The sequence below is a fragment of the Mugil cephalus genome, chromosome 6 (genome assembly GCF_022458985.1).
Source record: "Mugil cephalus isolate CIBA_MC_2020 chromosome 6, CIBA_Mcephalus_1.1, whole genome shotgun sequence".
Classification (NCBI taxonomy): domain Eukaryota; kingdom Metazoa; phylum Chordata; class Actinopteri; order Mugiliformes; family Mugilidae; genus Mugil; species Mugil cephalus.
In genome coordinates, this window is record NC_061775.1 from 21284279 (window position 1) to 21312223 (window position 27945).

Below are 27945 nucleotides of genomic sequence, written 5' to 3' on the forward strand. Positions count from 1 at the left end.
TAATGGAAGAAAAATCTTGTCTTGTGTAAGCTGCACTCGGCAAGATTGTCGTTCAAAATGGTGATGCAGCTGTAGCGTAGCGTGTCACTTGCGCCTGAGACCGTGCTCCGTTTGAATTTAGTGTCTTTTTAACCTGCACCATCACGTTTCAATCTGTTATAAGTGGATTTAGGGATAGCGATAGAGTAGTTCACAATGTTGTGAACCTTTGGGTGAGTACTTGCTGTACCTGAATCAAAAAACAAATTACTTTTATAGGCAGTTTAGGCTTCTATGGTGACAGCACAGAGCGTATGCAGACCTCACGCAGACCCTAAAGGCTAATTTATCCCCTTAAAACCAAACGGATCACCGGTTATCCGTTAAGGCATGCTGTATGTGAATTACCGTAACTCACAATAGTTTGCGCTATTGACAAAAGTGTGGCTGAACATTGGAAAGTTGTATTTTGTCTGGAAGACCTTCGTGACATCTGTAGGGTAAAACTAAATTTTTTTTTTTGCCAAAACAAATTCCTCCAAGCGACTATCTTTTCCTGGGGCTCCCCAGTCTTGCGTCGCTCCCCAACCTGCAGCCGACAGCAGCGGTGCGTCATCATTACTGTAATGGCAGCATTTTTTCCAGAAAGCGCAACTTCCCACTTTGAATTTCGTCCACCGGTGAGTTACGGTAATTCAAATACCGCAAGCTTTGTTTTATGCACAGGCAGATGTTTAGGTCTTAAAGCAGGGGCCTTCAGCGTTTTCCAGACCACGAACCCCCACCTGATGGAGAGATTAATTAGGGACCCTCTACATATTATATGTGTTCTATATTAAACTCGGCCTAGTGCTATTTATAAGCATACATTATTATTAGCATTTGCATTAAATATTAAGCTATTCCTTATCCCTTTACTAAAATATGTTAGATTGATGTTAATGTGTGTTTAATTAAATTTAAATTTGTGGGGGAAACTAAAAGAATACATGAAAAATGTCTAATCAACCAAAGATTTTGCAACTTGTCATTTCGCTCTGTAAAAATGCTAGTTGGTGCTGCGCCTTTTTTGCCAATGGGGTTAACTTTAGTTCCACTTCCTGCTTTATTTTCAACAATGGCGACTGAAACAAGTCACATAAATCGTTGAACCTCTGAACCTCCTCAGTTAACCCTTCCTCGATGTGTTCTTCACTCATCCTAAACAATCAATTCGGAAATTGCGGAGATGGAGAAGCAGCCGGAAATACTAACGTGGAAACATGCTACTACCAAGCGGACCAGTCACAGTCGTGTTTCGTCTACAGTATACATTATATTCCTCCAAGAACACTAACTCTGTGTTGTAGCAGCCGTACACATGCATTTTACTGATCGACTTACACAGCAAATTAACTTTTCAGCAGGAAAAGAGAGAAAAAAAGAGTGTTATTAGTAATTATGGTCTCAGGTTAAGTCATTATAGGGTGAACTGGTCTGGTAATGAGAGTGCTTAAAGTAGAAAACCTACCCTCACTCCTCAGCTAAGTGGCATACAACCCGCCATTGATTGCTTCATGTCTCTCCGGGTGAATCTTTATTAGGCGTTGTTAGGCAGAGCAAACAGTCCCTGTCAGAAGCCAAGACATTTATTAGGGGGGAGGAAAGGCAAGGACAGAAAATAAAGAGAGATGAGTGGACAGATGCGTCGTGTGACCGCCTCTCTGCTCGTCGGGGCACATGCCGTAGCGCGGCAAAGGAGAGAGGAGGAGAGGAAATTATGACTTATGAGTTATTGTTCATGTTAAGGTTTGTTTATGCAGAGTGACAAACAGAGATGGGACCATAAATAGAGACGTGTCTGCTTAGTGAAGCCGAGGTAATGCGGGTTTAATGAAGTCATTCCCGGCCACACACATGGTCACTCAATCTCTCGCGCATGCACGCACACTCGCACACTCGCAGGATTTATCGTGCACTTTAGATTCTGCTCACGCACACGCGCGTGCGGCTGTTTTGTGGAGTCACATTGTAGTTCCTAACTTAGATGGCGTTCCTTTGCGACTGGCTGATCAGGAGGAATGCATCGTGGCGAGTGATGAGTTGTGACACGTGCCAAGCAACAAAATCGCGTGCAAAATACCTCGCGTGATGGTTCACATAATGCCACATGTACACTGATCAGCCACAACATTAAAACCACTGACAGGAGAGGTCTAAACTCTGGACCTGGTATTGGTACTCTCTGCTGTATGCTGTTGTCTACACCTCATAGGTGTATGTATATATAAGTTTATGCATAAGTGTATGTCCTTCTAATGGTTTCTGTATGTTCGGTATAACATGCAATATCTCCAATACTAGGTATGAAAGTTAAAGGTCAAGTCCTGAGTCACAATTCATTCCGTATTCTATGCTACTGTTTGTGTTTATGTGTGTGTTAATGTAGGGTCATGGCATCGTCCATTAAGTCCCCGTGAAGAAGAAAGTTTTGCGCCACACTAATTGCCTTCATTCCTTTTGTGTTTACACCTTTATAGCTGTGAGAGAAAGAATGTAGGAATTCAATGCGCGCAGGAGAAGGATCGGTGTGGGGTTTTAATGTTGTGGCTGATCGGTGTAGTCATCTGTCATACATTAATTATAAGTGACACAAAATTAAATACACGCAATTTGCTAGTTTTAAGGAACAGTATTATGTGTGCTAAAATAAGTTTTCTCTCATTTTTAAGGTAAGTTAAGCCGACCCCTTTTAAAATAATTAAATAAAAGTAAGTGAGGATAAAGACGTGAAGGATCTGACAGAGCAGTGAGATTACGTTACAGGTAGACATGTTGACTGGTTGCCAGAAGCAGGACACGATGTCACAACAGTGAAGAGGAAATTTACAAACTGCCTGCGGACCAAAGTGTTTCTTTCTATTCTATTACTCCCGTTTCCTTCTCTTGTTCCTTGTGCCCCCCCTTTCCCCCCTCTCCCTCTCTCATCTGCAGTGTACCGCAGGCTTAACTGCGATGCCAAGAGCAGTTTGTGCTGTATTTGACAGTTTGAGCACATACTTTTCAAAACGGGTTTAAGGCAGTGGTCAGAGTTTCCCCTTTTGTCAGAAGATTTTACCATGGGACCTGGACTGTTGCAGAATGCTGTCAAAGCCCATCTGAAAAGTGAAGTTTGTTGTCGTTGTTTTTTTTTTTTTTTACTTGCAGTTTGAGGCTTTTGTGACTCAAAGACTGTATTCTCTCTGCCTGCAGGAGTATTGATATTATTACACAGAATTCATATTGCCACCGGTGCGTCATCTGTATTGCGCTGCTGTTATGCTGATCAATGATGTTGAACTTTTATAAGAAAGACGAAAGTGCGAGTGTTTCTCATGCAGACTCTCCGTCGCCACCACACACACACACATGACAAAGTGTTATATAACTTTCTTTGTCGCAGGCGACATTCGCGAGTTGGATGACTTTTGACACGAGCTGTTGACAGAAAGTTTATTTCCGTTCTCTGCTGCCTGTTCCATCATTATGTAGCATGGCCTGTGTGTCCTAACAAGCATCTCTCACTTCGACATACACTACGCGCCTGATTCCAGACATAACATTATCCTATTAACCTTCTCCAGTGTGGCTCCATTCACGCCGGCTGCAACTAAGCATCCCCCATCACACTGCACTATTCCTCTGCATTATTTCTGACCTTTCCGTCTGTCTCATTTATTTTTATTTTATTTTATTTATTTATTTTCCTTTTTACCTTGCAAATCTCACAACCTAAAGATCTGCTTTGGTGCAAATCGAGTGGACGCCCCTGCAGTAGTACCTGTTCCTGTGCACATGTTTATCATCGTAGCCCTATCTTAATTGGCTAACGGGGCAGAGCGGCCCTGAACTGAGCTGTGCAGATTAAAATGTATATCTAGGGAGCTGTGTTTCGTGTTAAGATAGCTGACTGGACTGTTGCTCTGTGGAAGCCAGGAAGCAGAGATAATATTGCACTTTTTGATGGCATCTCTGGTGCCGTGGCCTGAAGAAAACAGTGACTCAGCTTTTTTTTTATTTTTCCTTTATCCCTGAGAAGGACGACGTATTGCTGTGACAACAGTGATGAGGGATAAGAGATGTTGTCTTGAGAAAGTGAGTCAGGGGGATTGATGAAACTAAATTCAGATCCGTCTCTGTCCTTATTATTAATGCTTTAAAATGTTCCCAATCTCTCTTACTTCCTCATCCTCTTTTTTTTTCCTGCCCACTTTCCTTCCCTTGCTGTCTCTTGATCTGCTGACGTCTTTTCCTTCATTCTTCCTCCACTAATTGCATCCTCTTACTCTTCATTTCTCCGCGACTGTACCTGCATCCATCACATTCATTGTGCCTGTCTCTTCTCTTCTCTCTCCCTCTCTCTCTCTCTGGTTCTCTCTCTCTCAGCAGGTGAAATTGATGGTTTCAAACCCAGTAGTCAGAGGAAAATGATTGAATCCAAACTGCAGTACAAATGTAATATTTTCTTCCTGTGCAGTAGCCCGTAGTAAACCTTGACTGAGGAAACCTATCATGCCATGGTTGGCTCTGAGTGAAAGTATGGGTTTGTGCGTGCGTGCCTGTGTGTGACTGTTGCCCAATTTTTTTTAGTTTTTTTTTTTAAAAAAAAAACTTTATGCTGTGTTCCTGCTCTTCTAGACAGAGTTACACGACATACAGAAGAGAGATGTTAAAATTAAGTGAGGTGGGGATCTGTTGGAAAGCACCGCCACCACCGTGTTTTACAGAAGATATGTTGTGCTATGGATCATCAGCTGTTCCAAGCCTTCTGCATACTTTCCTTTTCCATTCTCATACAGGTTGATCTTGGTTTCATCTGTCCAAAGAATTTTGTTCCAGAGCTGGGCTGGATCCTTCTGATGTTTTTTGGCAAAGTCGAATCAGACCTTTTTATTTTTGAGGCTGATTAAAGGTTTGCACCTGGTGGTGTACCCTCTGCTGACCCTTGCTATCATAAAGTCTTCTGTTTATTGTAGACTTAGATACTGATACACTTTTCTTCACTGTGGAAAGGATCCTGCGATCATCCACCACTGTTGTCTTCCGAGCAAATGGCAGAAATAGCTGAGACAAATTAATTGATAATTAATATGCATGGTCTGGGCGTCAATTGACATATTTCTGTTGTGTACAAGATGAAAACACATGATGTTTTCTTGTACATCTTGATGTAAGGTGATTATATGTAAGAATATGCAGCCTCACATGTGCATTTGCATCTAACCCAGCGAGATATTTTTTATTTCTGTGTGCACCAAAGATGAAGTTGACCTTGTCGACTGCATGAGGATTATTCAAATGTTTTAGCCATGCTCACCTTCAGTCAGCTGAAAAATGTGCCCCTGGTAGCTGATGTGCCAGAGAACCGGCGCATACTGTATGCACCTGCAGAAGAGGATCCAGAAACACATTTATCTCACACGCTGTTACGCTAAAAATAGAGCAGTGTGCCGTGTTTGTTTGGCTACTTTATTAACCCGCGCAGCGTGCTTTGTGTCCAGCAGCAGGACACGCACTTCCCATTCGTACACAAGCACACACTGCTCTGTAAATTAATGTCCTTTTTAAGTCCGCAATCCATTTGGGCCAAATCACACGCTATGTTACTTTCCTGCAGCATAATTGTGTGAATAATTAAACCAATACAAGGATGCAGTGCCAAAATGTGTGTGTGGATACAGAATATATTTTCATTTTAAAAGATTTCATTTGGATAATTTATTTATGCTCACATCATCAAAAATACATGCTGTAAGGACCTAAATAGTACAAATGCAAAACAAGGCTGTTAGATTACATTATGTTGCCTCTCGGGAATAAAATCATCACTCAGCAGTACACATGGCGTCTTCGTAGAAAACAGTATGTAGGTATGTAGGTAAAAGCGTTGATGAAGAACAAGTCACAGGGAAGGACTGGGCCGAGACTAGACCAAAACTTTAATGCTACAGTCCCTTCATCTGAGCCGAAACAGACAAAGACATGTTCAACCTAAAATAGCAGACAGCAGAGTGAACAGGAATTTAAATGCTAATGGTTAAAGAGTGGGAGTTGCACTCTTAATAGATGTTCTGCAGACTACCTGAGGGATACATCTGATCCTCACAACATAAAACATCGACCATAAACTTGATAAAGCTCTTCCTTCACTGTTTGGGTCCACCTACACCCTGACCTTTTTCCAGCGTCTGCACATTATCTCTTGCACGTGAAGACATGACATGACTGTCTTCCCCTCTCCATCAGGAAAGAGCCCGTACCTGATGTTCACCAACCGCCATGAAATCCGCCGCATCGACCTGCTGAGGAGTGAATACACACAAGTGGTTCCCACACTGAAGAACGCTGTGGCCCTGGACGTGGACGTGTCCACCAACAAGATGTTCTGGTGTGATCTGTATCATCAAAAAATATACAGGTACGCACATACGCATTTTTGCAAAGCTACTTTTGTGAGGGCATCCATTCACGTAATGCATTCCCTAGCTCCTTAACCCAACCATCTCAACTACAGTAAGTGTCTAACTGTAACCCTCAGTTTAATCCTAATGTTTAATCCATGTCGTAAATGCAAGCTTTACCCTATAACAGAGTCTTAACCCTCAGCCAGCCTTGTAAAGAAGTGACAACCAGCCAAATGTCCTCACTTTCTACAGATGTCCTCACTCCAACAGCATAAAACTGAGCATTGGTCCTCAGAAAGTTGCCTATACAAGAACACATGTACACTCAGATTTTAGTTTTTAGTTATATTTCAATGATGTATTACTGCAAAGAGGCAGGGAATGTAAAGCTTGTCAATTGATTTAATGTTAATTAAGTGAATGTACTAATCTAGTGGATTATATTGGATTATTGGATTTTTTGCTTGATTAACTGACAGAACAACGTTTCTGAGCAGCACATTTCAGTAATATTTACAGATGAACACTTTAGCAGCAGTATAAATTATGTGCTTGCTATAAAGGCAGAGTGTCTGAAAGGTTAATGGAGCCAACATAGAATTCGGAACGGTGCAGCGCTCAGCCTGGACCTTAGAAGTTTAGATAACCCTCTTTGCTCATTGTTCAGAGAGACCTGTCATTATGTTTCTCCACTATCCATCCGTCTTGTCTGCCTCAGCCTGTCACACCTTCTGGTAGCGATGCAGACACACCTGGAGGGCTGTGTCATCTGTCTGACAGTAAAAGGTGGAGCTGTTTGTCCTTCACACACGTGTGTGAACATACACAGTTGCACACACTGTAGGCATTTCACTGCTTTGCGCGTCGTTGTGTGTGTGTGTGTCGGTGTGTGTGCCGGTGTCACCCTGATGGCTGGTAGGTAGTGGGTGGGGCCTTCTATCATCTCAGCTGAGCCATATGCTTGCTCTAATTTCACTGCCTCAATAATCACCACCATTAGTCATCAGCATACACACACATACACACATTCTCCCGCACAAACTTGGTGATACACTCAAGGGCTTGTCACAGAGGAAGGACAAATGAACTCATGCTTCATGATGAAGGATATTCTCAAAGCACAGTACAAACTCCTGCATACACATTTACTTGAAAAGGTTAGCAACAAGTCAGGTTTTGCAATAACATCTTCTTGGCTTTGCATATCCTCTTTCTTATATCATATTTTTTGCACTTTGCACCTAAATTCATAACAGTATCCTATCGGTCCATTATAGGAAGATAGAAATAGATGCAATCTCATCTTTTCATCCTGTTCAGAATATCCATACTTTTTTTCTGTTGTACTGCCACGATGTTTTTTATTGAGATCTCTGAAGGCCACACATATATTTTTCCGCCCATAGTTGTTCAGCCCATTATACAAGGCAGCACACTCACCATTGTCAATTTTCAATTCAGAGCTCACGAGGTTGGATTAAGAGTCAAGAATATAAATTGAATTGCTTCAGACAAATGATGTGAAAAAATTGTTGCAGTATATTTGGTCGTGGCTCCATAACGGTCCCACAGTGCGAAACAGTCAGAGATATCCATGTGACAAAATTCTGACACTCTTGGAAAATTATGGAATGACAATCTCGCAATGTGACTGCTGCTGTTACGACCCGCATCTGCCAACAAACCAGCTGGAATGCAAGTTGAAATGATGCACTGACCACATAAATACCACCACTGCAAGGGCTTGATTCTCATTTAGCTTTATTGCGTACTACTAAAGTGGTGCAGATGCTTGTATACTTGCCGTCACCTTGTAGGTATCATCCTAATTTGTCTACATACATCAAATTTAACCAAGTTTACTAGAGCCTTGCTGTGCAAGGTGGACTGCAGTAAATTCATTGGATTACTGAAATCTCACAGACTCAGCCATTCACTAAGAAGCTATTAAGTTACGTACATGAAGGAAGAAAGAAAACAACTCATGTAAGAACATATTCCTTCCAACTTTGGAACAACAATAACTGCATCCAGCAAAACATTGCGGTGCACATCTGTGTTCTGTTTCGTGCAGATGTCATGATTGATCACGCCACCTACGCAGACATTCTTACTTTCCACTGAAAGCTTTTTCTTCTCATATGCATTCCATCACGTGTAAATAGCTGAGCATTTGAAAGTGTTTACTCCTGATTGGGTTTCGCCGTGATGATGTGGTTTTCCAGGCTAATTTGTAGTGATTAGCATGCCATGGGTCGATGACTTGTTCACTTCTCCCCGTGATGGAGATGTCTGCTGCAAACAATGGTGCACCCAATTAAATATGCAATCTGCTCGATGGTCTTGGGCTCATCTGTCTCTGTCTTATTCTTCACGGTGGCCTGTAGCCTCCATCCATCCCTCCAACTTGTTCATTCCAGATTATGTGAAGATTTTTAACTAAAAGTAAGGATGCAGTGGATCATGGAGTAGCTAAAAATGTTGAGTACAAGCTGTACAAACTGTGTACACCAACCAGGCATAACATTATGACCACTGACAGGAGAAGTAAATAACATCTTGTGACAATGTAATGTTCTGCTGGGAAACTTTGGACCTGGCACTCATGTGGATGTTATTTAGACATGTACCACCCACCTAGACCATAGCAATGACACTCCTTGGTGACAGCAGTCATCCCCAGGGGGATGCAGCTTGGCGCACCAAATACCCTAGATCCCAAACAGATCAAGTGTCTGCACTCCAACAAGCCTAATCCACAGAGGCCCTCACATCAACCCACGGGATCCAAAGCCCCCCACTAACAACACTGTGTTGCCAGACACCACAGGACACCCTCAGAAGGCCCTTGTCCATTCACTGATAAGACACAACTGTTTTGTAGGCACAAGGGAGACCAACACAAGGTTAGGCATGTGGTCATAGTGTTACGCCTGACCGTGTGTAGTTTAGCGGAGCTCTCTATTTTTCTAGAATCCCAGTATAATTGAATGGAAGTTGCAAGGCAGCAGAGAAACTCTCAGGGGTGTGTTACGTTTCATGTACCACAGTAGTAGTCTGAAATAGATTTCATGTACATCAATAACATGTGCGATTTTAATCCATGTCCACTTTGCTCCAGCCCCCTATTTTAATTTGCCCCCTGAGGGATTTGCAGGTGTTGGATCCATGCTATAAACCCCAGGACACAAGAACGGAGCCTTAGATTATCCGTCACCATAACACAGTATCAGCCCCACCACCACCACCACCACCATCACTAACACCCACCTCTTACGAAGATCAAGCCGTCTATGGTCAATTAACAGCACAATCTGCTTCCAAGTCCCAGTCTCATCCATCTCCACCTCACCCCTCGCTCCAACTACCTCACCAGACTTCTCTGTAGTTAAGATGCTCCTCCCATTCATCCTTCTTCGTTGCTGTAGGCTTTGATTCCTCAGGTAGTGAAGACAATAATGTCTCAACTTGTGTCACTGGTAAAAGGATTGAGGGAGGAAGGAGAATGAAAGTAATGGACAGAAAGTGAGTCAAAGAAAGAGAAATAAAAAAAGTGAGTAGACAAGAGAGGGAGAAGCACAGAGGGAGTGACAAATACAGAGAAAGAAGTAAGTTGTTTTGTATGCTGCTGATAGATAAAGACAGACTCATTCTCCCTGGGAGGTGATGTCAGTAGGGAGGGCTGAGGTTGTTAAAGAGGTGTCAGGTCTGGGTGCTCCTCACACCTAAATGGAATACCCGTTCCCCACAAAACACAGCAACACTGAATCATGTTCTCACAGGAGAAAAGGAAGCCAGAATAGAAAGAAACAAATGTATCTGCACAGAACCTCGTTGATGGATTAGTCTTTTGTCTCCCGTCTCAATCATCCACCAGTGCGTACATCAACAAGGCCAGTGACTCGTCGGAGCAGGTGACGCTCATCGACTCGCTCCACTCTCCCGAGGGCCTGGCTGTCGACTGGGTTCATAAGAACATCTACTGGACCGACTCGGGCAACAAGAGCATCTCAGTCGCCACGGGTGATGGCAGGAAGAGGAAAGTGCTGATAACCACTGAGCTGAGCGAGCCACGGGCCATCGCAGTGGACCCGCACCAAGGGTGAGTCGGACAGATTTTAAGATATAAGGTGCTTTCGAAAGATGGGAAAAGGAGTAGAGTGAAAAGGCAGGAAGGGGCAGGCTTAACAGGACTGTTTCTGTCACTGACAAGAAGTCGAGACGTTGGCCAAACAAACCCCTACACCAAAGCAACTCTATTTGCAGAGCTGTTACATTAAGCAGTTAAACAATTATTTGGAGATAGGATGTGACGCCTTCTATCCCCTTCCTATCTCTTTCTCTTTGTCTAGGATGTCTTGAATTTCCCCCAAAGGAATCTCTTCGCCGCTCTGCAAAGCTAGACCAGCATGAAATACATGCAAATGAGGCAGAGCTTTCACACACAAAGAAATGTGACGCTAGTCTCCAGTACCTGCTGTTTAGAGTGGCGTCTACTGTCATCATGAAATGCTTTGGTATCGAAATTATATAATTTTGGAGAGATCGGAACAGATCCAGTAAATTCATTCAAATATTGAGCCTCTTTTGCTTTTAATAAAAGAAATGTCAATGATAGTATAAATTAAATTTTATTCACTGGACCTGGAAATGGGACCACTTCATTTTTTTACTCTTAATTGGTCACATTTGTGCCCAGCTTATGAGTGTTTATATATCTTTCCACAGGTTTATGTACTGGTCGGACTGGGGAGATCAAGCCAAAATCGAGAAGGCTGGGATGAACGGAGTCGACCGACAGATTCTGGTGTCTGAGCACATTGAGTGGCCCAATGGAATCACTCTGGGTAAGGAGACAATGCAACGGTCAACATGCAAGACTCACTGAGGTTTACTGAGTTTTAATGAAAGTTGTTATGCTTACTTTGCTATTCCAAGAGAAACAGAAAAGTGGTTAGAGTGTATATTCAACCTTCCAAAAAATACATCGACAGCAACACATATATGGAGGGAAAACAAAGAAAGACATATAGAGAGTTGAGAGAAGGAAAATAGTCTAAGGGTGCTGCAATCCAAGTAGCTCTTATTGTTATAGCTCAGTTTGTGTCTGGCTCTCATCAATCAAGCCAGCGAGCACGGGCCCTGGAATTAATAAGCCAGACACTCTGCGCTGTCGATACCTCCCATCATCCCTTTCAACTCCCTCAGCGGCGCCAGCCAATTTCTCTCTGCTGCCCTTGCCTGAGGAGAAATAGAAGCACACCGTTCCCACACTCTGTGGAATTGAGGTGTCTCCGCATCTGTATGAAAACAAATTATTTTTTAGAATAAGGCGATTGAGAGAGTTGGCCAGACTTGCACTGCTCTGCCATGGGAGAAGAGGTGGATTATTTTCCCTTCGTCACCGATTTCATACAGAGCAGGGAACAGAGTGAGTGAACAGAGCGAGTGACCGTCCGAGTCAGGAGAGGTGAATGAAAATTACTGTGGTTTCTCTGTTCACCAAATGAAACCAAATGCCTGCTTTTATATGAGATATTTATTGGATTTCCATTTTTTGTCAAATCAGGATGTTACTAGACTCTGTTTAAAAAGGGTTTTGCAAATTTAGGCAGCGCTTTGCCAGGAAATCTTATTTTTTACCATCCCAAATGACGAGAATGACAATAAAAAGTAGTGAAATTAATTTCTAAGTGTAGTCTTGGGACAAGGACAGACACACCGAGACTACATCCTTTGCTCTCCGATTCAGTGCAGTCCGTAAACCTTCAAGCCAACCACAGTAATGCTCAGCAGCCTCATAGCAAAAAAATGCTGCAGGCTTTTAATGGGGACAGCACTGGCGAAAGATACACAGAAAATTGTAAAACTGCAAAGTGTTCCCTTTAAAATCGGTCCAGCAAGACTAATGAATTTGCTCAAGGGCACATATATTTTTTTTCCCCAGCAACAAAGTCAAGTGGCAATATTACAATCACATCTGTGTTTTCTCAGTGCAGGGGCCTGAGCCGTCATGTCACAGAAGATTGATGGCGTAGCTACTGGGCCATTACATTCATATACCTCTCACCCTAGGCCTTTTCTCTCCGAGTGACCTCTCTTTCTCTCTCTCTTTCTCTCACATTCTCCATTCACCTCCCTCTCCCCCCTTTCTGCCTTCTCCTCTTGGTTTTGTTCCTTCTCGCTTCCCCCCTCCGTCTCCTCAGACTTGTCCAACAGACGTCTGTATTGGGTGGACTCCAAGCTGCACCTGCTGTCCAGCGTGGATCTGAACGGAGACAACCGCAAAGTGCTGCTGTCCTCCCGTCACCACCTGGGACACCCGTTCGCCCTCACTGTCTTTGAGGTACAGGAGAGATGAGAATATGCTTAAGGAATCGGCCTTGGTCTGATTAGCTAACACACATTTACCTCTAAATGTAATGACGTACTTTTTTTGTAATGCTTTCGTGCATTTTAGTATAGAGGGTATGCACTGATGTCACTGCCGCCTGAGTGTCAAAAACATGGTGAAATGCATCAGTAAATACAGCGAGACCGGGGAAAATGTGGATTATCAGATCAAATTGTGACCCAGGGGAACTATCAAATAACAAATGATCCACGAACATCGACATGTGGCCAAAAATCAGTTCTGATATTTAAATGGACCTGATTTCAACACCGGGAAATACTATACTTACACTGAAGTATGAGCTTTTGGTACTTTATATCACACAGCTCCAATGGCTTTGTACTAGAGCACCCCCTTATTCAGAAAAGTGGATTAGCCTCAGTTTCAGTTAGTTTAAGTAAAAATAAATTTAAAAAACAGTAAAAATAAATATGGCTAAATAAAAGATGCTAGAACGTTAGCCATTCAATACTGTAGCGGATGATGAAAGGATGATGAGGAATGATCGCAAATATTCAGTTTATTGTTTTATTGTTATTTATTTTTGGAACCGAAATAGTTACTGCCAGATGGAACTACGCCAAAACAACAACATCCACAAACTTATCTGACAGCCCTCCAGACCGTAACTTAAGAAGTAACTTAAGGTATGACTTCATCAAAAAAATAAAGCATAAATGAATATCACAAGACTCTAAATGTGAAACACAACACCAGGTTTCTGTGCCTGGATTCCAGTTGTTTCTTCCTAACGCCACAGTCCATTTACTTCTGTGTTCTTTGTTGGAGATATCTTTTTACAAATGGCTCCAGCTGCTTTTCAAATGATACAGTCAATCGCACAACAGCGCTTCGCCGTTTTGGAATTAATTTTACAATTTAGACACTATTAAAGCCTATGATACAAACAATGTTGCTAATCTTCATGCTTAACTGTCACTTTCGCCCCTCAGTGGCTGTAACCACGGCGACCTCTGCTTGCTGTGTGCATACCCTCTGTACATAGTAGTAAACTTCATCGAGACTATTCCATGAGTTATTTGTATTTTCATCAAATTTACATTATCATGTTCACATACTTTCTTTTGGAAAGCATTATACGTACACCACAAGGGTTCTTGCCTCATGAAACAAAATCAAACCCCAGATAAAAAAAATTTAAAAAAACTTCAAAAGACTGGATTCCCTGCCTGCGTTTGTGGGTGGTTTCTACCTGAAAGGCAAAGAAGATGCTAAAATCCTTATTTGACCTCCAAAAGATACTGTAGATGAATAAGGAAAAAACAGGCCTGCGCTCACACATCTCTGCTCCGTGGGTGACACTCTCACGTCTTGTTAGTTGATTTCCATCACGGTTTGTGTATTTTAGAGACTTTCTGTGCCAAATTTAATCACCGGATCGAGTTCTCGCCGCACTTTTACGATGTTATTTCCAACCAGAGCTGGATGCCTTACGTCTTTGTCGAAGACAGAGTACGGAAAATGCTGTGAGAATTAACACATAATGAATACAGCATGTCCTTGCTTGTTGCTGTAACAAGAGCATACTGATCTTTTCAGAATATACCAGGCGGTGGGTGGTAATAGAAAGGCTGAGGAGGAACAGAGATAAGTCAGTGGAGGAACATTGTGTGATTGCGGTTTGAATGAAAAGAAATGCCGATGTTTTAGAAGTACAGTAGCGGGATAAACCCTGAGAGGTGGTTATTGTTCCACACGCTGACGAGTGTGGAGTCACAGTAGAGCACAGCAATCGATAAAACTAATTCAGGTGTATTTTATTGATGTTGGAGGGAGTCAGTGCGTTTGAGCCCATCAAGTTAAGACGGTATGAAGAAGAGAGCCGGAGAGTGGAGAGAGCGGGAGGTGAAATGTGATGGGTAAGAACTTTCTCGCTTTCTCCGGTCCTCCCTTTGCTGCGCACACCGTGATGATGAAAAGCAAAAGGAAGATGGGACAGGCATCATATCCATCTGAGAACGTGTGCATGTGTTCTGGATATATGTGTGTCTGTACAAAGAAGTTGGAGAAAACCAATGTTTCAGGCAGCAGTGAAAGTTGGAGATTAATAGCTCTCAGCTCTTCTGTTCTTGTTCTGTTCTGGTTATGATGCAGATCGAATTAAAAATCCTTTAGCAAAACAGGAGGCTGTCCTGGTCCGAACAGACCGATAATGCGAAGTTGCTTGGTTCAACTTGTGAGCTGAAACACTCGACCATTTGATAATTTAATGCCTTTCAGCTCCTTGTGGTAGAATTAAGAAACCATTGTTATGAATGGGAAGCGCATTAGCTACTTGCTAGCAACTTGCATTGAGAAAAAAAGGCGTATCTGTTTAAACCAGTATTCCAGTGACTGCTTAGATTGAGCAGAAAGGAAGCCTGAATTCAACACTTGTTTCTGATCAGATGAGGTCCGGCATGTTTGCCGTGGACCAGCAGGACTGACAAACGGACCCTGTAGTGTATAGTTCAAAAGAGTAGAGGTGACAACATTTAAAGATGGTATTGTAGATGGATGACTTTCAGTGTCAAGAAGATTGGCAGGACAATAATCCCAAACACACTGCAGTGACCACATGAGAGTTTTGAAAGAAGAAAAAGTGAATACCGTGACCTTCCCAAGTATGTCCCCTGGCTCGATTCTTACAAAAAACCTTTTTAGTGGACGACAAAACCTCTCCAGCAAAGAGCAGCTGAAAGGAACCACTTCTCCACAGACTGAGACATGTACACCGCATCAGCCACAACATTAAAACCACTGACAGTAAATAACATCTTGCGACAATACAGTGTTCTGCTGGGAAACTTAGTGGTGACACCAGGATACAGCCTGGTTGACCTGTCCTCCAAATTGATTAAGTATCTGTGGGATGAGCCACAGAAACCCCGTAGGACCCAGAGGCAAACTTTTCATCAGTTACGTCGCCTCAAAGTTAAATTCATTCAACCTGGAACCCGCCAAAGATTTGTCTCATCAATAAAAATGCAAGTCTCTTCCTATGTCTGTGCCCCTTTAGGGTGTACTCACTTTTGTTGCATTTCATTCTTAATCGTACCCGTTTCATTATAGTTTAAATAGTCAAACAGCTGTTCTTTCTGCTTAATTGGCTTTATTGGTTTTTGCCTAAAAGCCTTGAAAATGCATTAAATGAACCCACTTTCGAATCAATTAACTTTCTGGTGATGTTTACCAGTTTGTTGCTTACCCTATCTTCAGTATGCTCCATTAATCTGTGCATTAAGTTAAACGGTGAATGTTAGAAGTTATTCCACTTGAGCAAACTTTGTACTGATAGAGACGTACTGATGTTTCTTTAAACTGTAGAAGATAGACATGGGGCTCGCATATGGAAGTCAGAACGCACCACCCCTAAAACACACATTAAAAGACACACAAGCCCTTCCAGTCAGTGTCCACCCCCTGCCTGCACACCAAGCCTGGAGGAAATGTAGATTGCAGTGGCATGCAGAGAGTAATGTTTTCTCTTTCGCCAGCTTTAGTACCACTTAACGTTACATTTTATCCCCTTTGTTTGACTTGAGGCAATAGAAGAGAAGATGAGATGAGTTCCGTAAGAGGGAGAAGGGCGGGTGGGTGGGTGATTGAAAGAAACAGATACTGGAAATTAATACAATAAGGAAGAACAGAAATAATGACCCAAGGTATTTGGCTTTTTGCAATAAAGGCGCAGAGGGAATTTAACGAAATTTAAAGGCTTTGCAATAACACACGGTCGATTAAATGAAAACTGATGTGAATGTTGGTGAAGGCTGGAGTATGGGTGTCCAAAAGTAGAAAAAAAAAAAAAAGAAGGAAAATGTCAAGCAAGCCCCTTGTGTCCGCACCTATCAGACTGAACAGCCAAAATAATAGAAAAACTTCATTCGTCTCCAACACTAACGTTCATTTTTCACAACTCGCGCTGATGTAACAAAGAATACAAATCCACCACCTCAAAAAAAAAAAAAAAAAATCAAAGGCGTCAAAAGTTAGCTAGGCTTTGTTTGAGCCTCCCCTTGTAGTTTCCTGCTATGACACCGAGCACTCAGGAGGCACCGAAAGCTCGTCAGGCAGACGTGTCAAAACACTTGTTCTTCCGGGAACAGAACCATCACAAAGTCATCAAGGGCTGTTTGTTTTTTGTGTGTGTGTGTTTTTTTAACCTTGACCCTAAGATAACTCCATACCCATTTAGATGTGTTCCCCTGAGAGAGACACACACAGCTCTGACTGATGTGATGCAATGCCATGTGTTCAGGGGAACTCGTGTGTGTGCGCCGGTGTATGAGATCAGGCCTATCCTTCAACAGCATGAAAGGTTCACCCTGATCCTGCACCGTATAGCGCTGCTCTCCTCAGGTTTGCATCGCCGTTTGAAGCACTCAAGGTCAGAAAAAGTGACATATGCGGAGACTGCCCGTGGAGAAACCGAGGCGGAGACTGACAGATGCTGAGGAAGACATTCAGAGACTGAGAGAGAAAGGCAAAAGGAGCGATGGAATAATAGATTTGAGTACTGTTTTATCGGCGTGGCTGATATTTGTCTTTCATTGTTTCGCCGCTGCTGTCATATGAGTAAAGGTTATCTGGGTCTGAGCGAAGGAGGGGAGGGGAGATGGAGTGATAGAGAGCTCACTGAAATACGGAAAAAAGGGGAGGGTGAAGGGAAAGGTTAAGTCCGGTGATAATCCAGCACAATGTGATTGCAAGGATAACTGCTGTGACTGAACCACACACATCTGTGGTGGCACACCTACCGGTCCTCGGCTTTAAAAAGCCAATAAACAGCCAACATCGTTGTCTTCCTGTGATCCCAGCGTTTCTGGGCTTTATCCCGTTACCATTTTCTGTGTTTTCCTTAATTGATGTGTGCCTGCCTAGACTCGGCAGTCTGCGGTTGCCGTGGAAACCAAGTGCCGTGACCACTTGTGCTGTGTATCCTGTTACGCTATAGTGTCGCTGAAGAGAGAATTTGAGGAGGTGTTAGAGAGAGGAAGAGGTAGAGACGCGAAAAAATACAGACGAGGGAAAGAATGAAGGTTTGGTGTATATTCCTTTACTGATATAAATCAATCAGACATAACATTATATCCATCTTCCTGATACTGTATAGGTCTTCATTGTGCTTCCAAAACTGTTGTGACTCATCAGAGAATGCACCTGGACCTTCTGAGGGTGTCCTGTGGTATCTGGTAACAGAATGGTGTTAGTCAGGGTCTTTGTTGTCCCATGGGATGAGCGGAGGAGCCTCTGTGGATCAGGCTTGTTCTGGTGCATCCCACAGACACTTGATCAGTTACAAATTTAGTGTATTTGGAATCCAGATTTTCAACCAGAGCCGAATGACCCACCAATCAACACGGGATTTTATCGGCTTGGCTCGGCCCAACTTCAATGTGAACAGGAACAGGACCCGCTAATTTACACAATGATGTTGATGTGCCTGCCTGTCACATTCTGATTTTGTCACTGTACACTGTCAGACTGTGTCCTTATAGAAGCTCCGGGGCTGCAAGCAGCTCAAAAACAGAGCAAAGCTTTGGTCTACTCCCATAAGAGAATTTTTCATTTTTTTTCAATCATGGCAGTGCACTGGCAAGACCGTGAGAGCCGCGAGCTCCTCTGCATCCATGGAGAAGAGGAGATTCGTCGGTAGTGTATAATGACAACATTGTCGATGCTCTCACAGTGGTAGGTCAGACTGCTTGGACTGCTGGCGATGTGAAAGCACGCCAAAGGCAGGTCAACGCGGGTCTGAAAATCCTGTGTCAACGCGGTATTTTCAATGTGAAAGCGGTATAAGTACCATCTACATGGATGCCAGGTTCAAACATTTGCCAGAAAAGAATTGCATTGTCTCAAGATGTTCAACGATGGTCAAGAATTCACCCCACTGTGGGATAGAGTACAGGACTGTCTTATCTTATTTTCTCCTGTCACTGGTTTCATTGTTGTATCAGAGCCTTCCAGCTGCATTCTTACAGAGTGTTTCTGATATGCCCTCTATGGCAGACAGCTAAAAGTGCTTTCTCATCTTCAGAACTAGGGCAACAAACAAACTGTACACCCAGCCCAAAGACTCACTGCTTACAGTTTTGGCAAGTCGCATAAAAAGATGTTAGAGAGTCAGAGGAACAGAGGCTTTTCACAACAAACGAGCAAGGCTAATGTTCTTTTTTCCTCAAGAGGACAGGTTCCTTGCAGAGTTAAAACTGTAAAAGCTACTTGTTTTGTACTCACACAGTGTTGCCTGCGTGTCCTTCTGCACAGCGAAGAAGTTATTTTGGCTACAGGATAAACCATCTGCAGATGAGACCAAACCTCTTCTGTCTCATTAGATTTGTTAAATAGCTGTTATAATTAGGATGCCTAAAAATACAAATAGCAGGGAACGCTGCCTCCACTCTTGTCATTAGCTGAAATGATAAAACCTTGTCTGTGTTTTTACGGCTGTACATTCCTGTTACTTTGGCAGACAAATGTTTTTTCTTCCTTCGGTACAAGCTTCAGTTTTGTTTTTGTGTCCTCATTTACTGAGCTTGACATTTCTCATAATGTGGGGATTTAAAAAACATTAATGCAAGAGTGCAAGGTAAAAGGATACACATGAATAGTCCATTTTCCTGTTAAAATTATTTCAATAGATTATGTTTTAAATAGAGCCCTCAAATCTGTTTTTGTCAGTTGAATAAATTTAAGGCACTTTTGGTGTAAAACTGCAAAAATTAGTCTCTCCTCTCAAGTAAATTGTATCACAAAATCCAATGAAACAAACTAAATAAGTACATGAGTGCATGTAAATTTAATCACTCGTTGTTGTTCTGCGACAAACTGTAGAGCATGTTTCTTAAGATACAGTTTTATCATAACATGCAATGCATTGTTTCCCAGTGGAGTTTTCTTGGACAACTGCTGTTTACCACATTTACAAGTGAAACACCATTAATTTTAAATGAATGAAGTGCAGACGACGTGAAGTGTTCAACTGGAGATGTAGAAAACTAGGGAAAGATAATGGAACTGGGCCATCATTAACATCCCTGTCCTTTCCCTGTTGTGAGAAGAAAAGTGTGGAAACTTGATTTCATTGTAATAAACAACAACACCATTATGCACTGATCAGGATAACATAACATTATGACCACCTTCTTAATATTGTGTAGGTCTCCTTTGTGCCTCCAAAACAGTTGTGACTCATCAGAGAATGGACATGGGTCTAGTAATAGTGTTGTTAGTGGGGGGCCTTTGGGTCCTATGAGCCGAGGGGTGGGGTCTCTATTGATCAGGTGCGTTTCAATGGATTCCACAGATCCTTGATCAGTTTGGGATCTAGGGAATTTGGAGGCCAGGTCAACACCTTGTGCTTTTGTTTTTAAAATGTTTTTTGAGTTGTACCTATACCGTTTTTGTGAGTTTGCCTGTGTCAGGCTCCATCCTGTTGGGGATGGCTGCTGCCATCAAGGAGTGTCATTGCTATGGGTGGGGGTGCCTGGTCTGCACAGGTCTAAGTAACATCCACACGAATGCCACGTCCAAAAGTTTCCCTGCAGAACAGTGAATTGTCACAAGATGGTCAGTGTTATTTATGTCTCCCAACAGTGGTCATAATGTTGTGGCTGATCTGCATATTTGACCTCAGATGCAATTTTGAACCATTTTAGCAACATCTTCAAGCTCCTTGATATACAGATGGACAATGTTTGTAGAAGAAAGTGTGCAGACAGCTCACTTGCCTCAGAAGACGTTCCTCCTTCACAACCACACATCAATTGTTCTGTTACGTTTCACTTTGAATCAGTGAAACTTAATGATTTATTCTTTTAGGTTTATTTGCCTTTTTTTTTTTTTTTTTTGAACTGTCCTTCCCACTTTCCATCCAGGATCGCATCTATTGGACAGACTTGGAAGATGAAGCGATCTACAGCGCCAACCGACTGACTGGACAAGACGTGGCCAAGGTGGCGGAGCACCTCAACAACCCTCTGGACCTGGTGGTGTTTCACGAACAGAGGCAGCCGAAGGGTGAGGCACACGGGACAAAAATATGTTCAGATGTTTCAACGATGATTCATTCAGTGCTGCGGTAAAAAAGAAAAAAAAAGAAAAGTCTGGTCTCGTCTGGTCCACACAACTTCACCCTTAGCAGAGAGAATATGTGAAAACATCTGTATTTGCTCCATGTTGGTCAGTTTAATGAGTGATGTGCCGAACGGCTAAATATTAAAAGGAATAATTCTTTCAGCATTACCCTCTGTGGTATCAAAGCTTTGAATTATCTGCATACAGAACCCAAGGATCCACTTAGTAAAACTGTCTGAAACAATGAACAAATGTGTGATGTGTGCGATTGGACTGATGGTTGAGCTGGGCATGCCCTCCCCCCCACCACCACAAGGTGCTCGTGTGCACACGTGTTAGTTAACGCCTCCGTGTGCCGGTTTTCAGTGTGTGCGAGCCGATGTGTGCCAGCAATTTGTTTGTGTGAGCGTGTGATTTCATGCTTTGTTTTCTCTCCTCGCTCGGCACCCAAAGCAGTCTTGTCTGTGTGCCAGAGGAGAGTTAATTGCATTCGCTCATTAATAAATCAAGAGTTCTGCTCAAAAAAGATATCGCAGTTGAACATGTTTGCTCCGAAACGCAAACAAAAGCGATGAAAGAGCGATGAAACACCCACAGCTCACGAGTCTAAATGAAGACGTACTGAGTGACCTCCAGCTACCCCGCCAATATAACGCTTCCAGTGCAATATTCAGCACACTGGGAGCGCAATTTATCTTTTTATTTTGTGTTTATTCTGTCAATATATTCTCGTAAAGGTAAAACCCTAAAGAAATATCTCATCTCTGCACACCTCCATGCGTTGGGGGAAAAAAGTGGCCCCATCTGTTTGAGTTTTCTCTTTGACACACTTCCCCAAAAGAGCCTCTCCTCCGATCCTCTCTTTGTTGTGCATGTTTTATTATTTATCTTTTTTTTTTTTTGTCCACCCAGCTGTGCCTTGAAACTCAGGTGCCATGTTCTTATTCTAGACCAAAGGAAGGTGGTGCAGAAGGAGAAAGAAAAGTGAAGCAATTTTAACTTCCGACGGCTTTCGGCGAATGTTATCTCAGTCCTTCTCCTATCTCCTGCTTTCCTTTTCCTTTACATTTTATCCTTATCGTCCTTCCTCTCATCTTTCATTTACATTCCCCGTTGCCTGCCTCGCTTTCTTTCCTTCGACTTCTCTCCTGTCCACTTTTCCCTCCTCCTTCCTCTTTCAACCTTTCGCCCCTTTCTCCCCCCCGAGCCTCGAATTTTAAATGTATTGTCGTCTTACGTCACAGCATTTTAAAGCCTTGCTTTTAACCAAAAGAAAAATGAAAAGTTACATATTTTTTTGCCTCACATGTAAAGCAGGTATAGAAATCATTGCCTTTGAAGACTTTAACTCAAGACAGCTGTTCTTATTACATGCTCATTATGGTGACATGTATTCCTAGCTTATTAAAATCCCACCGCGCGCGTGTGCTGAGTGATGCTGCCTCCCCTCCTGACGGCTGACGATCCCTCTAATGTGCTGCTCTCTGAAACTACATAACAAATCAGGAGGCAGAATCGACCACGGCCTGACCTAATTCTGGTGCTTCCCCGCATGACAAGAGGAGCAAAAGATTTTTCCATGAGCCTGCTTCTAGGGTTGAGAATGTACATGTAAATTTTTCATGCGGGTGCTTGAGTTTAAAAAAGAAGAGTTTAGACACCACTGCCTTTACGGAAGACTCTTGAAAGTAGACTAGAAAATGGCTGGATTAAATATAGATCCCTACATCTAGCATTTATTTTGTGTAGTTTTTTAGATGTAGTATTTGATATATATATATATATATCGATAAGTCACAACAGGATGACCACCATCCTATTATTGTTCTGTAGGTCTCCCTTGTGCCTCAGCAATCAGTTCTGACTCGAGAGAATGGACATTGTCCTTCTGAGTTTGTCAGAACTTTGCATTGTCACAAGATGCTCCAAGTGGTCATAATGTTATGCCTGATCAGTGTATATACACAGTACATGTTCTGTCAGCGTCTGTCCTCATCATCCTGGCACTAGCATGCAGTTTTGCTGGATGCATTTTTGGAAAAACTCAAAACTGAAGGCCTGCAAATTTTGATTTCCAACAAAATTTGAATAGGGGGAAAAAAAATCTAATTTTTTTCTTCTTGTTTCCCTTCAAGCCCCTGACACCTGCAATATGGGCAGCCTCCCCAACGGCGGCTGTGAGTACCTCTGCCTGAAGGCCCCTCAGATCACAGACCACTCCCCCAAGTACACCTGCGCCTGCCCCGACGGCATGGAGCTAGGACCTGACATGAGGCGCTGCGCCACAGGTGAGTCCTTTCACCCCGTGAACTAATGAATCATGCACTCCGGAGATGTGCCCGACTGAAGGGATAGTGCTGACAAATGTCACATGAGATCCATGCTGCTGTAATCGCAGTGACATGATGGAGGGCCGGGTCACGGGGTTAATAATCTGGTCTGCAGTTTCACCCTCTCAGCACTAGGTCCAGCTCATAATTAAGTATTAATGCATGTCTATAAATACATATTCAGCTTTCAACTTTTCGGTTAGTTGAAGGCGCCTTGGATGGTCTTGGCATAAGCTAGGGAAAATGCTTAGCGAGTGATCTCCTTCACAGAACGCGAAACTTAGACTTCTGCATGAAATTGACGCAGAAACTATGGCAACTGCGCAGGCCCTGATGTTCACGTCCCCAGAGATGTAACTACACTCAGTGGCAGCTAGTCTTCGGTCAATTTTTGGAGAAAGTTCCAGTGGCCACTGTTGAAAGTGAAGCAAGAAGTAGAAGCAAACATTTACAGACTGGCAAAAAAAAAACGCTAGCTGACTAGTGTTTAGTAAGTTAAGGCGTCCAATGCCCCGTAGTACCCTCATAGAGCCTTAACACCACCTTTAGAAGTGGCTCAGAGAATGTGCCTCGTGTCTTTCCAACACGTCTCCACTGTTTTGCTGACCTTATTCCAGCTCTCAGCTTGGCCCGTCACCTTTACAGAGTCGCAGCATTTGTCAAGTTATCCTTAACAGACCTTACACCTCACGTTCGCACCGGTGAGTCAGAAGGAGCTGACGAGAAAAGGGATGAAGAAGAATGTAGGCCGCCGTTCGGGGGAATCCCTCTGAGAGAGGACGGGAGAGGGAGCAAACACATCCACAGAGAGAGAGAACACGCTTGCACTGAGTCCTTTCGACGTCCTAATGTGAAATAGACGTATTTAGTTTTGATAAAATAACATTGACATTACGTTCCTCTCGCTCGCTGCTTTCTTTCTGTCAATTTGGAGCAAACTGCCGAAGATTTCGCTGCCTTCCAGAATCAGATCGTCTTTATAATCATTTAGTTTCCACAGAAACCAAACAGAAAGTCACATCAGTGGATTCTAATACACAGTACGGAGTTGGGTTTATGTAAAAGACGAGGTAAGTGCAACTTCTTTTTGCGACGTAGGGAAACTGTCTATATACACCCAAACTGTCATTTGTCAGTTATTAGGGATTGACCCGCTTTTGGAGCCAGCCTTAAATGATCATTCGAGAAAACTTCAACTTCCGACTAGCTTCACGTGTTAGCCCCGGAGAATACTGCTTCTATGCAACACGTGAGCAAAAGTTCTAACGACTGTCGTCCCTTTTCTGTTGTCCAGTCCGACCCAGGACAACGACCACGGCTGCCCCGTCCACCACGACAACCACAGCTCCCGCCACCACGACTACAGCGAGCACCACAACAACAACTAGCACCACCGTTGCCCCCGCCACCACAACAACCACCACCACTACCACCAGCACCACCAGCACCACCACCACCACCACCTCCGCCACAACCACGCTGAGACCTACGACCAGGCGCCTCACGACGCCGGCCCTCCCCCAGACCTCCAGAAGCACAAGAAGTACGGAGCGGCCTCGGACTCCCGCTGCCACGAGCACGGAGACGACCAGCTTCAGCAGCGCCGCTCGGACGTCCACATCCACGCACACGCCCCCACTGGGCCCGATGGCCCCCAACAGCATTCAAAGAGAGAGCAACGCAAACCTCTCTCACAGAGGTAAGGCTCAAGGTTGCGCGCCGGAATGTGTGTGCGAAGTGTGTGTGTGTGCGGCGTCCGTTTTTTGTGCGTTCGTGTAATTCTCCACTTCCATCACTGTCATTACCACCTGCCATTAAAGCAGCAGGGAGCTGAAAAGCACTACTTACTGCAGTTTCCCTCCATTCTCTGGCCTTGTGTTTGATCATCTGTCTATCTGCTGTACAAGCTCGTCCTTTTTTTTTTTTTTTCTTTTTGCACGTACACACTCACTGACGTAGTATAACTCGGCCTGCTTCCCTGTGGTCCCTCATGACCAGGATCTAACAGAGCTACCAAACCACAGCCCTCCTCCATCCTTTGCCGTCTGCCGCTCATCACGAGTCCTCGCCTTCTGACAGTCTCTCCGTCTCACACATCCTTTTTCTTTCAATCGCCTTGACTTTCTTTTTCTTTCACTGTGGCTCTCTAGAACTGGCAACATTCTTCATTCTCACACCAATCAGGCTTTACTGGCGCGCTGGAGAAAAAAAAACACCACTTTACAGCCCAGACAAACAATGACAGCAGAATACAGCAGCAGTAACAATGGTTTTTACAAAGCCACTCTAAGACTCGCAGTAAATTGGGTTTGGACAAGAATCCTTGATGGCACCGCAAACTTAAAATTGTTAAACCACCGTGCAGCACAGCACATGATTGGGGATTTCGTTTTTGTTTTTTGTCTACATGGAGACATTAACCTGAGTTAGCTGCAGCTGTCAGACTTTGTTTGTGTTCAAGCCGTTTGCTCCTTAGAACAGTAGAAAGATGAATTCAGCTTTTCAGTAGCGGCACTTAGATTGTTACTTAGTCTTAAATGTGGCGACTTTTCTAATATCTCACTCAGGAAAACTAATGGCCTTCAATCAGGCATAACATTAAGACCACCTTCCTAATATTGCACATCTTGCACGTCTCTTCCTGCCGTCAATGACAGATCTGGATCTTCCTGTGACTGGAACCGCAATTTTTCGGATCCAGACGCCAGGGTGAAAAAGAAAAATATGGAGCCTGTGCAGCTCCCTCTTCTCATTCGTGTGAACAGTCTGATACAAACACGATGATGTCATCGTCTACATCAGTGGTGGATTACAAGCTTGTGATGGTGCTGCATTAGATATTGACCCTTGTTGGTGGCTGCTGCTTTGCCACTGCATGAGCCAAAAAGGATCACGCACTGTATGTTTGTACACAGCGTTCAAAGTTGATGCGTATGCTCCGCCTCTTATTCTTTTTGGCTTTAGCATAAACAACGCCACACATAGGCCTGGGATATGTGCTGCAGCCTTTCCACATTTAAATGAGGTTTCGCGACAAATCGTTTTCATATATGTGGACGTGGCCTCAGTAACACCCACACCAATGTCTGGTCCGAACTTTTCCCAGCAGGACACTGATGATCAGTGTATTTGGTTTGAATAACATACCCTTGTCAGTAGAGAATAAAAGATTAGTTACTCTGTGTATTTGAGATACCAGGAGAACATGCGTTGAGGCTGATGACGCTGTACTGAGGGAGAGAGTAAAGAAACATGACGGGAGTTTTAAATGGAGGTGGGAGTTGGCGGAAAATTGGAGACATGGAAGACGCAGGGAAATGAACAGGAAATGCAAAAAAGCAAAACCACGGATGGTTAAATGGAGAGATGGTTAAATGGAGAGACAGTAAAGAGGCCATGGAGAAGGAAGACTGAACAAAGAGCAAAAAAGGAACATGACAGTCCAGCGCTTGAACAGGGAGGGTGGGAGCTGCAAAGTGACACACCGTTGGGAGGAGAAACCGCATTTACCGAGATAAGAAACGACGGGATGGAAAAGAGGCAGGAGAGAGGGAGCGATTTTCTGAGAATTAAAGAGAATGCCTGCTGCTCCACTCTGGTGGGTGGCGGGGGCCGGCTTTTCCAGAGTTACTAAGACACGAGAACATGTTTCCTCTAGTCTCTGAAGTTGTCAGCCTCCTCACCACACCACTGGTGCTCCACATGAGAGGTGGAGCAGACACGGATGAGAAAATGGGGCATGAAGAAGACGTGTCTCCGAAACCCACGGGCCACGTGTGATCATTTTCAAGTCAGTGCACACTGTCAAGTTTGCCAGCATCAGCTGTTAACATGTGTGCGACGCTGGGGTTGGCACAGTGGAGCTGAGAAGCACCAGGAGTTTCTAAGGAAAAAAAAAAAAGATGAAAGCAAAGAAACAGCTGGCATCCAAAATTCCCATTCATCTCTGCTCTTGTAATATTTTCCTTTTGATGACAGTAATTATTCAACAGTCATGAAAATAGTGTCTTACCTTTAAGGGATTGGTTCCTAGTGTTTCATGGAACACAGATGGGTTTTTGTTGTTGTACTCCTTCCTTTCCAGTGACCAGCACAAACACATATAATTTATATTTATTTATTTTATTTACTTACCTTGTATACCATATGATATGTGCTGTTATCAATTATATGATAGGTTGCATACAAGTTATGATAAAAGGGGTATTTTTAAAAAAATAAATCCTCCCGCTATAATAGCATTGATGAAACTGAGGCTTTTTCTTCTTGTCTATTTCTTCCCGCGTTCCAGGACGTCTTCTTTCATGGCCGTTTCTTTAATAAGATTCTATTAATCTGCCTTTCTGAGTCTTAGGACCCCGCTTTACGTCACTCATACTTTAAGGAAAAAAAAAAGTCAATTTCATTTCTGCTGACTCAGGGCTCGAAGGGCTTTGCTGCTCAGTCTGAATTCATGTCAAATTGTCTGCGTTTGTGTGCATTAATAGGATTGCGTTTAGGAGAAATGATTGGTGTCTTAATTGTATACGTGATCCGTCACTTGTCCTTTAATCATGCGTAGAACAACTCGGTCTCCTTCTAGGACGAGCCAATCAGTATGCGGGGCCAACCCTGTGATCTCTTGTGTTAATCTTCCCTACCACAGACTTCATTATAAGCATCTGACGACTAGCTTGCTGCTAATAGAAGAGTTGAGAGCGGGATTAATGTCAGATCTCCACACTGAGCTGCTGGGGTG

The 27945-nt window shown here is 43.3% G+C and overlaps 1 protein-coding gene across 4 annotated transcripts in view; it reads left to right on the forward strand.

Annotated features, from left to right (window-relative positions):
- lrp8 (low density lipoprotein receptor-related protein 8, apolipoprotein e receptor) overlaps positions 1-27945 on the forward strand; it is a 163105-nt gene that overhangs the window by 121672 nt on the left and 13488 nt on the right. For all 4 annotated transcript variants that reach the window (XM_047587042.1, XM_047587044.1, XM_047587043.1 and 1 more), the window contains exons 10-16: positions 6244-6415; positions 10279-10503; positions 11130-11248; positions 12608-12747; positions 20679-20820; positions 23013-23165; positions 24502-24906. In XM_047587042.1, coding sequence (XP_047442998.1) covers positions 6244-6415; positions 10279-10503; positions 11130-11248; positions 12608-12747; positions 20679-20820; positions 23013-23165; positions 24502-24906 — 1356 coding nt within the window. The remainder of the gene's footprint in view (positions 1-6243; positions 6416-10278; positions 10504-11129; positions 11249-12607; positions 12748-20678; positions 20821-23012; positions 23166-24501; positions 24907-27945) is intronic.